At 40.9% G+C, this 13,903-nt stretch overlaps 1 protein-coding gene across 2 annotated transcripts in view; it reads left to right on the plus strand.

Annotated features, from left to right (window-relative positions):
• TENM1 (teneurin transmembrane protein 1) overlaps window positions 1-13,903 on the plus strand; it is a 344,632-nt gene that overhangs the window by 251,070 nt on the left and 79,659 nt on the right. For both annotated transcript variants that reach the window (XM_037408500.1, XM_037408501.1), the window contains 2 exons: window positions 5,069-5,285; window positions 12,271-12,390. In XM_037408500.1, coding sequence (XP_037264397.1) covers window positions 5,069-5,285; window positions 12,271-12,390 — 337 coding nt within the window. The remainder of the gene's footprint in view (window positions 1-5,068; window positions 5,286-12,270; window positions 12,391-13,903) is intronic.

Genomic DNA, 13,903 nt, shown 5'->3' on the forward strand with positions numbered 1-13,903 from the left:
ACCACACACGCAAAATCCAGTTACTGTACAGCATCTCCCAAACATGGCAAGAGATATATTGCTGGAAAGTAACTAACGGTGAGGTGGGGCCGTGACTCCACTGCCAGCCTGGCTGGCTGCTGGAGGTGGTCATCCACAGAGGGGAGAGGTTGCTGCATAACGTGTACGTCAGGGAATGTGCTGTGCCCAGCACGGACTGAGCCTTCCATGGCTGCAGCAGAAACATAGCTGAGGATGTGATTTCATCACACTTGTGGCATTCTTTCCATCATATTAAATAAGCAGAAATTATCTGTAAATGTATAAGCAAAAAAATATATTTTGTTTGGTGGAAAACATTGTGTGATTCCATTGACACAAACTCCTGACGCAAGAAATATTACTGTCGTTCCTTGTAAAAAGCTTCCTGAAAGGATCCCTTCCCCAGCAAGGAAATGGGAAAATCTTTTCCTAACTCTGCGAGCTACGGTGATGCAGAGAGGAATGAGGTGACTGAAAACACAGCAACTTGTTCTGGCATGTGCTGCCTTTTCTTTGAGATTGTTTAAATTATTTAAGAGTGCTATGAAGTGCTTTTTATCATCAAGTCCATCTTTGTGAATTCTATTTTAGCAGTAATACTAGAAATATTTTAGTTGTCTAATTTACTTACAAAAACAAAAATCCCAGTTCATCATTATCACTTGCATACAAAATGAAGTACCTTGAAGATGTGAAACCGTAACCTCAGATTCATCAAAATGTGAATCACTTTATTACATAATCTGTAGTGCACCATGAAGGTGCCTGGCTGCCTTTTATAGAAAATAAATTTTAAAAAATGCTAATAGCAAATCAAAATCATTTACGCCTCCGTAATACATTTTAGTCTGTACCTATGCTGTGATGCACTTTGTGGTAATTGACAGTAAAAACTTCAGTGTATGGGCTCCCCTGCTGAATGAATTACGGTTTTTGCTGTTTGTAGTAGTTTGTTCATTCTCCTGACTGTTGTCTCCTGAGATTATGAAAGAAACCCTGCTGTTTTCTTAACACGGTGAGTTTTTTAATAGTTGGTTCCTGATACGACAGCTTAACTAAAAACTGTGACCACTGGTTGAGAATTGACTGATGTATTTGTAGCGTTTTCAGGTGAATGAGTTTGATGTTATGGTTTATAAACAGGATTCTTTGTTTTTCTGGGTTATTCTGATGGATTAAAAATCTCATTTCAGATAGGATTGGCTTGTTGAAAATGTTATCCTCACATGCACTTAGTAATGTGTTTTGCATTACCACAAACTGCCTCCATATGTAACTTTTGATTCTGTACCAGTTTGTTTTACCTGCTTCATTTTAATAGCTATCATGCTGAATTACAGTAGTTTCTTTTGGGGGTTTAGATTTGGGGATTTTTATTTTTCATTTGTATGGCCTAGGTTAAACTAGACTTAAATGAGCCTAAAGCAGAACAAAGATTTTATTTTGGCTTTGAAGTTCTGTGTTTGCCCCAGAACAGGTGTTTTATTCTTTTACTTCAGCACAAAGTATGAAAAATATTTTTCAGTTTTACCCAAGTTGATTTCTTTTCTAAATGTTGTTTGATTGTTTGGAAAAAAGTTAGAAGTTACATTACTCAGACAAATCCAGTTATTCTTAAATGCAGACACCCAGTGGCCTGAAATATGAGGCATTCAGGGTCCATAGAAGAGCTGGTGCTGCACCTCCTGGCTCACTGCCCATGGAGAATCTTCTCTGAGCTCAGCATCTTTCTTCTTTTTCATTCATTAGGTGACAACCGATTTCAATGAAAAAAAAAAAGAAAAAAAACCAAAACAAAAAAAAAAAAACCAAAAAAACCAACCAGCATGAGAGAGAAGCCGTGAATGATAACCTGTAACCTAGAAGACTGCTACTTTCCTACTTTGAGTTAACATTCATATTTTGGTTAACAGTTTCTTCCTCTGACAAGTTTGTAGCCTTTGCTCCAGAGGCTGTAAGCTGCTCCTGGCGCATCCAGTGCTTCATACATCCGTGGTGCTGTTAGGACAAATACCATTCTCGCCATGGGTTATTGGGATAACCTTCTGGGACTTCACGCCCACGCTAAGGGGAAGCCCAGCTTTTTGGAGCCCTGACAGCCTGGGGAGGCATGTGAAGCCAGGTGCAAGTGCTTCAGACTAAAATAACTCCATTAGCAGAACCTGGAAGAGTTTCTAAGAGAGTCACCTTGCTGACAAGTAAACTGCAAAGAAAAGGTGAAAATTGAGGCTGACTGGAAGATGGAAAAACGCTTTCCCTTGACTTGGTTTCTTTTTGCATCCAGCTTGGATGCACGGTATGTGTTACCAGGCATGTAAGCTGTTGACTGAAGCAGAGGAGAATGAGGACTCTATTAAAGAAAGTGGAGTATTTAATTGTTATTTTTATAGTTATTGCTTTTCTAAGCAAATCTTCATATCCAAATATTTCTGTGACTTTTCACTTTTATTTCTTACATAAATGGGAGAATCAGGTCAGCTCAGTTCCCACATCTAATGGCTTGTTGACAAGGAAAAAATTAATCAGAATAGCTACTGTGGAATAAATTACTCCAAAATAGCTTCCCTGTGGACGCCGTTATTCTGAAATAAGTGTGCCTTTTTTCTGATTAGTACTTATCCTGCCAGACCAATGTTTGTCAAGTTTCCCAAGTAGACAGCAGTCAGCCTGGAGAAATTAGTGCCTTCCAGAAAGTACATTGACTCCTTGAACAAGACTTGTCACTGCCATAACCATTCCACCGGCGGGGAGCAGCCCTGCGGGGCCATGTCTGACCACAAGCCCCCTGCACCCTCTGCAGTGATTTTCACCTGTATAAAGCAAAAGCAAGAGATGTTGATTTCTTTATCACCTTTTCAAGTCTAGTAGAGTTCTTTAACATTTGCAGTCTTGAAGAATCTACTAGAAATCTGCTGCTTTTCAGTTCGCTTATTAAGAAGATAGTTTCATTCCTTGGACAAAAAAGAGGAAGTGATAAGAGGAGATTATTTTTTTTTTCCTTGCAGTTCCAAGCTTGCTCTTCAGGTTCCAGCCAAAAAAAGTTCGTTTGTTTTTTCATCAGAACACAATGAAAAACCCTCTGGTTCATATCATGAATTCCTCCGTCCACTTCCCAGGTGGTTTTGGTTGGACTGGAGCCCCTTGTTGTTTCAGCTCACTGATTTCCTAGCAGATCTCCGTAGCTTTCTAGGTTTGCCTGAAGGTGAAGGGACTGCTACACTTCAAGTCCATAAACTCGGCGCTGCTCTGTGAAGTTGTTCTCCCATCACTGGCAAATGCCTGTTGTCTCTGGGACTGGGGGAACATGGAAACAACTTAAAGCATGCACTGACCTGTAGCTAAGCCAACTTTGCTGGATCCAAGGGTCTTAGATTGTTGTTGCTAGCTACCTAGAGTTGCCCTTGGCTCATTAACACAAGAACTAGCTTGCTCTTTCTGATTTCCCAGATGCAGTAGCAGAGATCTGTTAATATTTTTTGCTTAGCCAAGCAATTACCTTGCTCAAGGTCAGGCAAGGATTTTCAGATTCCAGGAAAGCCCATTTCATTATACTTGTTTGTTCTGTAGAAGGGCTTTTGCTTTCTTTTCAAAGTGAATGTTTTATGCTGTTACTTACTGAGCATTCACACAGTGCAGTGTGCTCCATTGAGAAAAGAGCAGAGCTCACTGAGGGTTGGTCTCGCGCCCATTAAAGTCAATGACAAAACTGCAGCAGCTTCCTTGATAACACAGTTTGCCCCGAGGAAGCGCGGTTTTACAGGCACCAAAGCGCTGGTATGAACAGAGCATGAAAAGCCAAAGCATGAAGTGAAAATATCTGAGAGTATGTTGATCATTCCGATCAACACAAGGGAAATCCATACAGTGATATGATGACTCCCCGTTTATTCAGACTGACCTTGTTAAAAATACAAAGAGATGTCTTTGTTGAAGGATACAGTGCCTAATCTTGCTTTATATGCATTAGTGTGCTTGTCAATCCAGGCAAGTTAGCAACTACTAAGTCATAAAATGGATGTTTAAGAAGATAGTTTTACCATACCTTATTAAATCTGTTTCTGGCTGAGTATGTAATTTAGGCAATTTGGTCATCTAAGCTGCTAATAGAAACAATTAAATGCCAATAGCTCAATTTTAAATTTTGTTTAGGTGCTTAGTTTAGGTGCACTTCAGTGCTTCACTTTTCATCATAAGCTTTGGAAATTTAAGTAAATTAATTTCACCCACAAATGTTCTTGCAAGTTTTTGCATGAAGGAATGTTGATTTTTCAAAAATAAAAATCTGTTTGTCCTGTTTTTCATACTTGAAAATGGAGGGGTGGGTTTATTTTCACTTTCCAAATGTGCTTTCCTGGTGCAAACATCCATGGAGGAGACTGTACCTGCCAGGTCACCAGAACAGAGCCTGCGTCAAGAGTGCGTTTGTATATCACCAACTACAAAAGGAGCGTTGTCACGATTCTGTCCTTTTTGGCTCATTCAAGTATTGCAACCAATAAATGAAAAGTAAACATCCTTGAAGCACTAATAAAACAAGTAATGTAACAAGTACCGTTTTTTTACTACTGTAGTGAGGATGCTTGTGAGAGTTAGATAACATTTCAGACTTCACTGTTTCAGGCCGGTGAGCAAGTGTACACCCCGCACAGGTGTGAACAGCCAGCAGTGATAATAAAGGACTATTAGAGATACCAGCTGCACAGTGTGGATCGTGCACCCATCGGACTAACGAGTAGTGTGCGATGATTTTTTTCTTCTGCCTGCTCTGCAGTGAAGGCAGTCCTGCTCTTCCCTATGCACTTAGTTTGTAGGTCCTGTTTTCTCGTTGTCGTGTGGGGATTTTATGAGGTGATAACAGTGTTAATGACTAGAGAGAAATAACCCTCCTGGACTAAGCATGTACATTAATGCTTTATTGAATTTGAATGTGTCATAATCAGCATGCCTTCCGATTGATTAAATACTGCCTGTGCTCTCCAGTAGTAAACATGGTGCTTTATTCCCACACTCACTCCATTTCCTGAACTTTCCATTCTCTCCATTTTAGATGGCTTGACAGACTGCGTAGACCCTGACTGTTGTCAGCAAAGCAATTGCTATGCCAGCCCTCTCTGCCAGGGTTCGCCTGACCCCCTTGACCTCATCCAGCACAGCCAGCCGCCCTTCTCTCAGCATCCTCCAAGGCTCTTTTATGATCGAATCAGGTTCCTCATCGGGAAGGAAAGCACTCATGTAATCCCAGGAGATGTCTCATTTGAGAGCAGGTGAGTTTTCTTTTAGATGAAAGACTTTTCTGAATATTGAGAACTGAAGGAAATTATTTATCCAGGGGGGAAAAAAAAAAACCAAAACGGTGATACCTGGATAGCTGACAATTCTTCACTGGTGATCAAAAAATGCTTAAAAGAATAGCAAAAGTCTTAAGTCCCAACAGCTGAGGATCCTGTTTTTCAGATTCTCGTTCCTACCCACCTAGTTCATAAAAACATCACAGCAGCACACTCTGCTACTCTTATTACCAAAACACTGGCTGTTGTGGAAAGTAAGCTATCTCATACTTGTAAAATAAGTGGCGGTGGGGGAAGCTGAGAGCATTACGCTGTAGGTGTGTCCAGTGCCAGGAAGCAGAAAGACAAGTCGGGTTCATATGCGTTGTATTCACTCGCTTTTCTGCCCAGTAGAATTTGAGTGGTATTTACCGTGTAATAAATTTCACATGTCACATATAATCCAGCTGCCTAATTAACAGACATTTTGGGTTTACTACACGTTGATAGACCAGCACAGAGTTTACCATTTTGTACTGCGGTTACTCGTGAGCTGTCGTGCGAACGCGAGAGTGATCGCCGTGTGTGAGATTGGCTTGCCCTTTAACAGGAAAAGACTGTGCAGTAGGAAAGGGGCACTTACTTGCTCAGAAAACCTGGTAACACACAGTTTCGTGAACATTTGAAATATAGGGGCACATAAGTTTTTATGCTGTAGTTCACCTGGGAAGCTATAACTTACCTGCTGACAAAGAGATCCACAAATCATCCACATCACCTAACTATTACCCTGTCAACCAGGCCTATGCATTAGATAAACCATGTTCCAGTAATAAGGGCATAAGATTTTTTTTTTATTTTCACAGAACATAGCATGTAGGTTACAACCTCAGCTGCACTCCATAGCTGCACGCTCATTCAGTGCACTTTCTCTTCATAACTTCTTAATTTTTAATAAAGTAAATATGTAAACAGGGTCTTTATTGATCTGAAATACCTAAACATTTAATCACTATTAATTATGTAACAGGATGTTATAAATAGGTAGAACAATAGGGCATGAAAATGAACTGGGTGGAAAGCACCCAGCTGCCGGCGGTGGGGTGCCAGTGCCGCCGTGCCTGGTGCGGGTTCCTCGCCTGGCTCTCCATGCAGCGGAGCTTACTGCAGTTTAAACCAAAAGTCACCGGTGAAAGATTTTCTTCATCAAAATGTCTCGCAGTGAGGTGTTTTCAGAGAGGAGGTGAGCACTTAAGTCGCCTGTACTGCGTTCTGTGACACTGCAAATGTTAGCAGCCGGATTGCACGTAATCCCATCAACGTGCTTTTATAGGTATAAGGAACTGATCTTTTAAAGCTATCAATGATGGGATTTAACTTGGATTTAAAAGCCTTTTCTGAGTATTTCGTTTCTTTACACTGATATCTGCCGTGCCTTTGAAGAGCAAGGAGCAGCGAAGGCGCGTGTGTGAGCAGCAGCCCACCCTCGCCGCAGTGTGGTACTTTACACCACTGAGGAACACAACTTGTACTTGCATTGGTGCGTCATTCTCTCTCCAGATATCATTTCCTCCCACTGTAGAGAAATTACTAGTTAAAGTTCGGTGAGAAGATCATTGGGATTCAGACGAAGCTGGCTGTATCTTTGGAATCAGGGCAGTGCCTGGAGACTTGTGCTGTGCCATGTCTCCTGGGTTTTGTCAACAGTAATCTGCAGTGTACTGGGCACCCCGAGGAGTTCATCAGTCCACACTTTGCTTGATCCTCAAGTCTTCCAGGCTGTTGAAAAATTGCTCATCCATAAGTCAAATATTATTAAAAACTGCCAGAATTTTCCTCAAGGATGAGAGATAAGCAGAGTCTCAGGAGGCAATAGCTTAGCTGTGCTGCCTCTGTTCAGAAATCTTCCTCTGACATTGTCAATCTGACTGTCATCTAGTGTCTGGTCTTCTCCCAGGAATTAACATTACTGAAAAAAATATAAAAAGACAACTGTTACTACAAAAAAAAAAAAATCAGAAATCTGTGATCTTGCCTATCTGGTACAGACCAAAGAATGCTTGTGGGTTTTTAATCCCCTTTAGGCTATTGCTGAAAAGGTTGTGTCCAGGCAGATGATATTTAACTCATGGCTGCCTGCAGCGACACTTATTTTATAGCATTGGTGGTTCAACAAGAAATTTTGGAAGGATTGGATGAAATAGTACCATTCATTTATTTCAGAGCACTGGCATACATTTCTAGTGGTGCTCAGATTTTGCAAAGTCCTATCTGGCTGCTTTTTTTTTTTTTTTTTTTTTTCTTTTTTCTCCTTTGCAAGAAGTCTCTGAGACCATTAGGAGGATTAAAGAAGAAACATCTATCCCATGTTTTATTTTACGGTACCATAGGTCAGTGGAGCTCCAGCATGGGTGATGTTTGCATGAATCTCACTGTAGATAAAGCCAAAGTGATGCTGAATAAATTTGGGAAAGCTGTCAAAAAAACAGTGAAGTTTATCTCTGTCTTTCAGACTGAAAGTGTTTGGTCTGTGCCATATCCTGGCATTTGCAACATCATCTGAAGTTGTTCTGATAACTGCTGGGTCATCTATTCTTTTGCATTTGCTTCTTTAGACTTTCTCTTAGATCTAATTTTGAAACACTCGGCTTCTACCTGATGCAGTCAGGGTGTTGCATTGAGCCGTGGCTGAATGCTACCCTAAAATTAATGTGAAGGAGCTAAATGTTTTCCAAACTGTTTGTGCTTTTTATTATGTCAGAGCTGTGTCATTTGCACGGGGTGTTTACAGACTCATAACTTGACCTGTGACAGGCTGAAAGGCAGATTAGACACATTCTGAATAAATGGAAATGTACTGGCTTACATCAGCAATGGTTCTGACCTACCGCATGTAGCAGGGTGTAGCAGATTATAATGTTTTTTATCAACTTCTGTTCTCAGGAAGGTTTTTAGCTTGTTTCTTTGCCGAGTATTTTTAATGCGTGCTGCTGGCAAGCTATTTGACTCGCTGCAAATTGCCTACAAAAAGGGTCCAGTGTATGGTACTGAATTAATTACCCTTCAAAGGCTGCTTACAGCAACATTGTCAGCAGGAAGAAATGAATGTACCTTACTAGCCTTTAGCTTAATTTCTCTGATTGAAGATTTTAATCAGAAATGTAGTACAGTAAAATGACATCTTCTGGTAATGTGACACTTGCAAATTCACAAGTTGCTTGACAGAGTTCCACATCTGAGCCTAATGTCTCAGCCTGAGGTGCTCAGAGAATATTGGAAACTTAACATGCAAAACAAAAGAAAGAAAAAAAATAGCAGATAAGTAGCAGTACAGCAAGGCAGAACGGTGGTGGAATAATGAAACACTTTACAGATAGTGAAAGAATGCATCTAGAATTTTAAACTTCTATTTATATTTTAAATTAGAGATGTCAAACAAACTGCCTGATGGCAGAGAGCTGAGACCTGCAGAGCTGAGATCCTCAGTTACACGTGGACTGACCCATGAAGCACTGACAGAGAAACCCTACTGCTTTTAGGCCACCTGCAAGTCCTGGGAATCTCTGTGCTTTCTCTCAAAAAGCCAACTGCTCCCTCTGGAGTTGCAGATTTAGTACAGCTCACCAGGGGACTAGAAACATTTTTAATGCATTTGAAAACACTCGGGCAGCTTCTCAGGGGCATGTTCTTTCCCAGCTCCTCCAAATTAGAAAAGACATTTTTGTGCTTCCTTTCAAGTTAAAACAACTCGGACAGCCTTAGCCCAAAATCATGCAATCTTTGCAAACAGATGACTGTTTGGACAGGTAGTATGAGTTGTTACCCCCGTGAGAAAGAAAAGCAGGCCGTCTCAGGCGTGTAGAATAAACCTTGGAGGCTGAGAATAGAAGAGGGACATGCAGCACATTGAGGAGACATAATGATCTTTAGAGGTTTCTCTGGTAAAATTAAGAAAAGCGGTGAGCAGTAGCAAGGTCCGCAGCTCATCTGGAAAAAGAGGGTGAACGTTGAAGCAAGGAAGCGTGAAGTGGCAGTTGAGTATGAAGTGACATCACCAGAGGGAACATGCTCTAAAAGCTCTGGCAAGGAAGGGGAATAACTGAGGTCTTCTGCAAGCAGCAGAGCTGCAGGGAGCTTGCGTGCCAGCGTGCCTGTGGGCATGGGGTCTGCTTTGTGAGCTGTCAGGGCGCTGGGGAAGGACGAAGAGCCTGCCGCAAACTGGGGCGTTGTTTGTTACCTCCCCAAGCCGCTGAGAATACTGCTCAATGTAACTGAAAAATGTTTTCATACCTGCAGTAAATGTTAAAATTAAAACTAATTCTGATCAAACAGTCAGAGATTTAGTAGGTGTTGGTAATTCAAGAAGAGGCCAGAGAGTAGAAGACTCTTTAACTTAGAGTAGGTAATAAAACAATAGTAAATAATGAGGACAAATGTAGCAACACAGGCTTAGAATGTTTAAAATCTAAAAGTTTGCAAAGACAGTTCAATACAGATAAATGTAGAATAATGAGGTTTACACGTCTTTATTGCATACCATAAATGTGTGTGGCTTGTAAAATATGACAAATAAAAAAGAGGCAAGAAAGTTGAAAGATAGGCCTCTTAATATTATTTATGAATAATGAGAAGGAAAGTGAATGAGTAGAGGAAAGAAAGACTATGTGTGAAATACTTATGAGTTTGATGAGTTGTTATCGCACAAATCTGTGTGCTTGATAAAATACGAGGATGGAGTGGAGTCAGGTCTGTGTGGAATGAGCAAGCAGGAGTGTGAGAATAATGTACTGAATAATGATGACTCTTAGGGGTCTCTGTCTCTTGTACCAATGTGTGTTGTAAATACATGGAGTGCACTAATAAAGGGATTAGAAAAGGAAAGCCAGGTCTGTCGATGTTAGAAATATGAGGGAAAAAAAACAGAAAGCAGTATTTTCTGCTCTAACAAATCAAAGAGTAATTGAACCTGGCTGTTCTGTTGAGTTAGTCTTGTGAGTCTGTTGAGACACACAAGCGCTTGATTGCCTTCAGTGGAGAAGCAGGTTTTGCCCAAAAATAGGGCCACAATCAATTTAGTTAATGTAGAAAACCAAAAGGTGGTAAATCAGAAGTCTGTTCTGCATAGTGGAACTAATGAAGCCTCTCCCATTCCTCTGGGATTTATCAACATCTTTGCTGAAAATCATCATCTTTCTATGTCCTGGGAGCATGGAGTTCATGTTAGCACTGTGCTGAACGGTGAACTCGCAAAGGGGTTATTTTTTGCCAGTTGCCTTTTCTCAGGTCATAGTCAGCCGGCTGTGATGATATCATAGTGATAAATTAGTGTCCTGCTGAGTGGCTTTGGAGAGTGGAATCTTATGAAACAAGTCAGAGTTTTCAGAAATTTATGCTCTTGAATTTGTGTGTATGATTTCATTGGATTGTGATCAATTAATCTCTCATGGGATATCTTCTAAATTCCTATATAGACTCCTAAATAACTTTCATCTGAGGTGCTATTAAGTTTCTCCTTTAGATTACATATTCACAGTGCAAAGGTAGGACGTGTCTGTTGAGTTCTACCACGAACTTTCAAATAGAAAGAGAAATATTAACAATGTCTAAATTTACTGTTTATATTGAATAATTAACGCTGGTTACCTTTATAAGTAATCTATCGGGTTTGACCCTAAATGTCTTAACATTATCAAAAAGCTCCTGCACACACAGTTCACTTTGTTACATGAAACCACAGTTCCAGCAAGCATGTGCAACTGTATCGTTAGATCCCAAGGCCTGGATCCGTTCAGCCAGGGGAGGGATGCTAATGCAGCGTACCTGGCTGCACGGGGCAAATTACTGGAAAGTGTTTCAGTAGAATGCAGCTCTGTAAACCCTTAGAAAATCCCACTAGACCTAATCTGCACCACGGGGGTATTTTACAACTTAATCCTCATCCTTCATGAGACTCGTCTCCTTTACGTTTCACTCTTCAAATACGTAAAAGGCTAAAGCTAAGAAAAAGACAGTAATTTCTTCACCGTTTCTGTGGCTAGGGTGAAAGTAATGGTCTTAAAGGGCAGGAGTGGAGGTTCAAATTAGAAAAATTTGCCATGTGTAAAGCACTCATACAAAAGCATTGGAATGGGTTACTTGGTGAAGTTATAGAGTTAGACAAGCATCTGTCTGGAGTAATGTAGGTATAGTTGATCTTACCTGAGGCAAAGCAATGGACAAGATAAAGTCTTGTATTTTCTTTCAGCTCTCATTTTCTATGATTGTGTGATCCTGTTAGCCCCTGATTAGACCCACTTAGTGGTGAGTTCACTTTCCTGTCCACTGACTGATGCGTTCTGCTGTGCTGCCATATTCCAACCCCTTTACTGGGATAGGAGGATTTTTATGCTGGAAAGTCAGTGCAAGTGCAACACATCCTAGGGGGAATTTAAAAGGGCATAACATGTGATGGGGGATTGAGAAAAATGTATGTTACGCTTGATTAGGCGTGCTCTGAATTTACCTGCATAACTTTCTGAAGTTTGGTGAAGACCATACGTCTCACTGCTGCCTTATCAAATTAGTTCAGCTTTTTTCTAATAGACAGCAATGCCCTATTCTTAGCAGCAGAGAACGAGGTTTCATTCGCCCCTCTCACAAATCATCACCCCCTAGAGCCACAGCAAGCTAAATCACGCTATCAGTGAAACCTTCACATTGCTATTCAATGGCAGAACAAATGGTACCATGAAATACAGCCGGAAATGGAAATATATTCTCGATACACCAGCAATTCACAGGAGAGTCTGTGTGTTGTCTTCCTGAGATAATGGTTTTTCAAATCAATCTTTTGGACTTGTTTGACTTTTCATTCAAAATCAGCAGTCACAATATTATCATAGTTTTGGCTGTCTAGGGCAGAAGTATAGCACAGTTCCTGAAATCAATGCCCTTCTCACCCTCCTGATGTGTCTGGTGTTGTCTTCTCTTCTTTTTGTTACAGGCGGGCGTGTGTCATTCGAGGCCAGGTGGTAGCAATAGATGGAACACCGCTGGTTGGAGTGAACGTCAGTTTTCTGCACCACAATGAGTATGGATACACCATCAGTCGACAGGACGGAAGGTCAGGCTTTCATGTGTGTTCTCTCACTGGTTTAGATTTGTATAGTTAGGGCCATCTACCACCTTCTATTCGTGTACAAAATTTTCATAGATGTCGCTACCGTTCATAGTGTGGATTGAGGATGGCTCCTGGCTCTCTGCTCTGGGAGCGCATTTAGTTACAGCTCCCGGTGGTAAAGGGACTTAAGAAGAAAGAAGAAGAAAAACCCTAAACAGCAACAAGGTTACAGTGACATTGAAACACCTGGAGTGAAAACGTGACAGTACAGCCACCTTCTTAACATTTGAATATTTTCACTAGTCGGGTTTTCCAGAGAATCCCCTATCTTTCCTCTTTCTGTTGTTAAGTGTGGATCTTCCGAGTAGTGTGTTGAGGTGTCAGTGAAGCTGACACCTTTAGTTGATCACCTGAGCCACACAGCAAAAGTGAGGACAGACTCTTCCCACAGCTGAAATGGTTAAATTGCTGTTCCACATCCAGTCCTGAGCAATCCTGGCTCCCCCTTTTTCCCCAGCCTTCTAGGGCTGAGTTCAGTTCTCAAAGAAAGGTGAAAATCCTATATATTATATATTGCACTCCAGAGTTGGCTATCCATTTGCAATAGGGTCATGATTTGCTCCTGAACTTGAATTAAGCTGCTAAGGGCAGTTTAAGACTTCATCTTCCTTGGCTGTGTTATGAATTACGAGGAATCAGAAGCTGTCTTCCAACAGGGAACGAGTGTAATTTGTCACTGTTTCCACAGTCCAGGGTTGTTTTTTTGGTGGGTTGTGGTTGTTTTTTTTTTGTTTGGCTTTGCCAATTTATAAAAATAAGGAGCATTCATAATTATTTTACCTCAGTTTATTGACTTTCAAATTGCACTACTGAAAGTTAGTGATTATCATTTCCTCTTTACGCTAGCCTGGATAAAGTTGTTGCATTAAAATATGCTACCTGTATTTCGCTGTGAATGTAATCGGTGTCATTTGGGAAATGTGATGAGATATGCATAATTAAGTCTGACTTCTTATCACAGTTTGTTACCGTCAAAAGCCTCCATAATAGATGCATTCAATAACACAGAGAGTGAAGTATCTGTTTACATATTACCTTGTGTCGCCTGACTAGGGATGTCAGAAACTCAGGAAATTGAGACCGTATATCGTGCCTCCTATGTTCCACTGTTTTGCAGCCCAGATATGCCAAAGGTTCTTCACAATGGCTCCCCAAGGATCACCTGCTTCATGTACAAGAGCTGGTTCAGTTCTCAGTGCGACTAATAGGCATCTTTCCCAGAAAGTTCATATCCTGCACAGACGGGTCTTCTGCTCAGTGCACTCAACCTTTTCCCCCTGCTACTTTTAGAAAAAGGGAAAAGGACATGTTAACAGCGAAAAGGCCTGAAAGGCTTTAAGGCTTCTCATTCTGCATGCTGTACCTGCATGGATTATGAGTAGCATCCCCTTTCTGGGCTAGGAATTTCTTTTCATGTAAACCAAAGTAACTGGGTCCACGCTTTTGTTAGATGACT

This window comes from Falco rusticolus, chromosome 14 (assembly GCF_015220075.1).
Source record: "Falco rusticolus isolate bFalRus1 chromosome 14, bFalRus1.pri, whole genome shotgun sequence".
Taxonomy (NCBI): domain Eukaryota; kingdom Metazoa; phylum Chordata; class Aves; order Falconiformes; family Falconidae; genus Falco; species Falco rusticolus.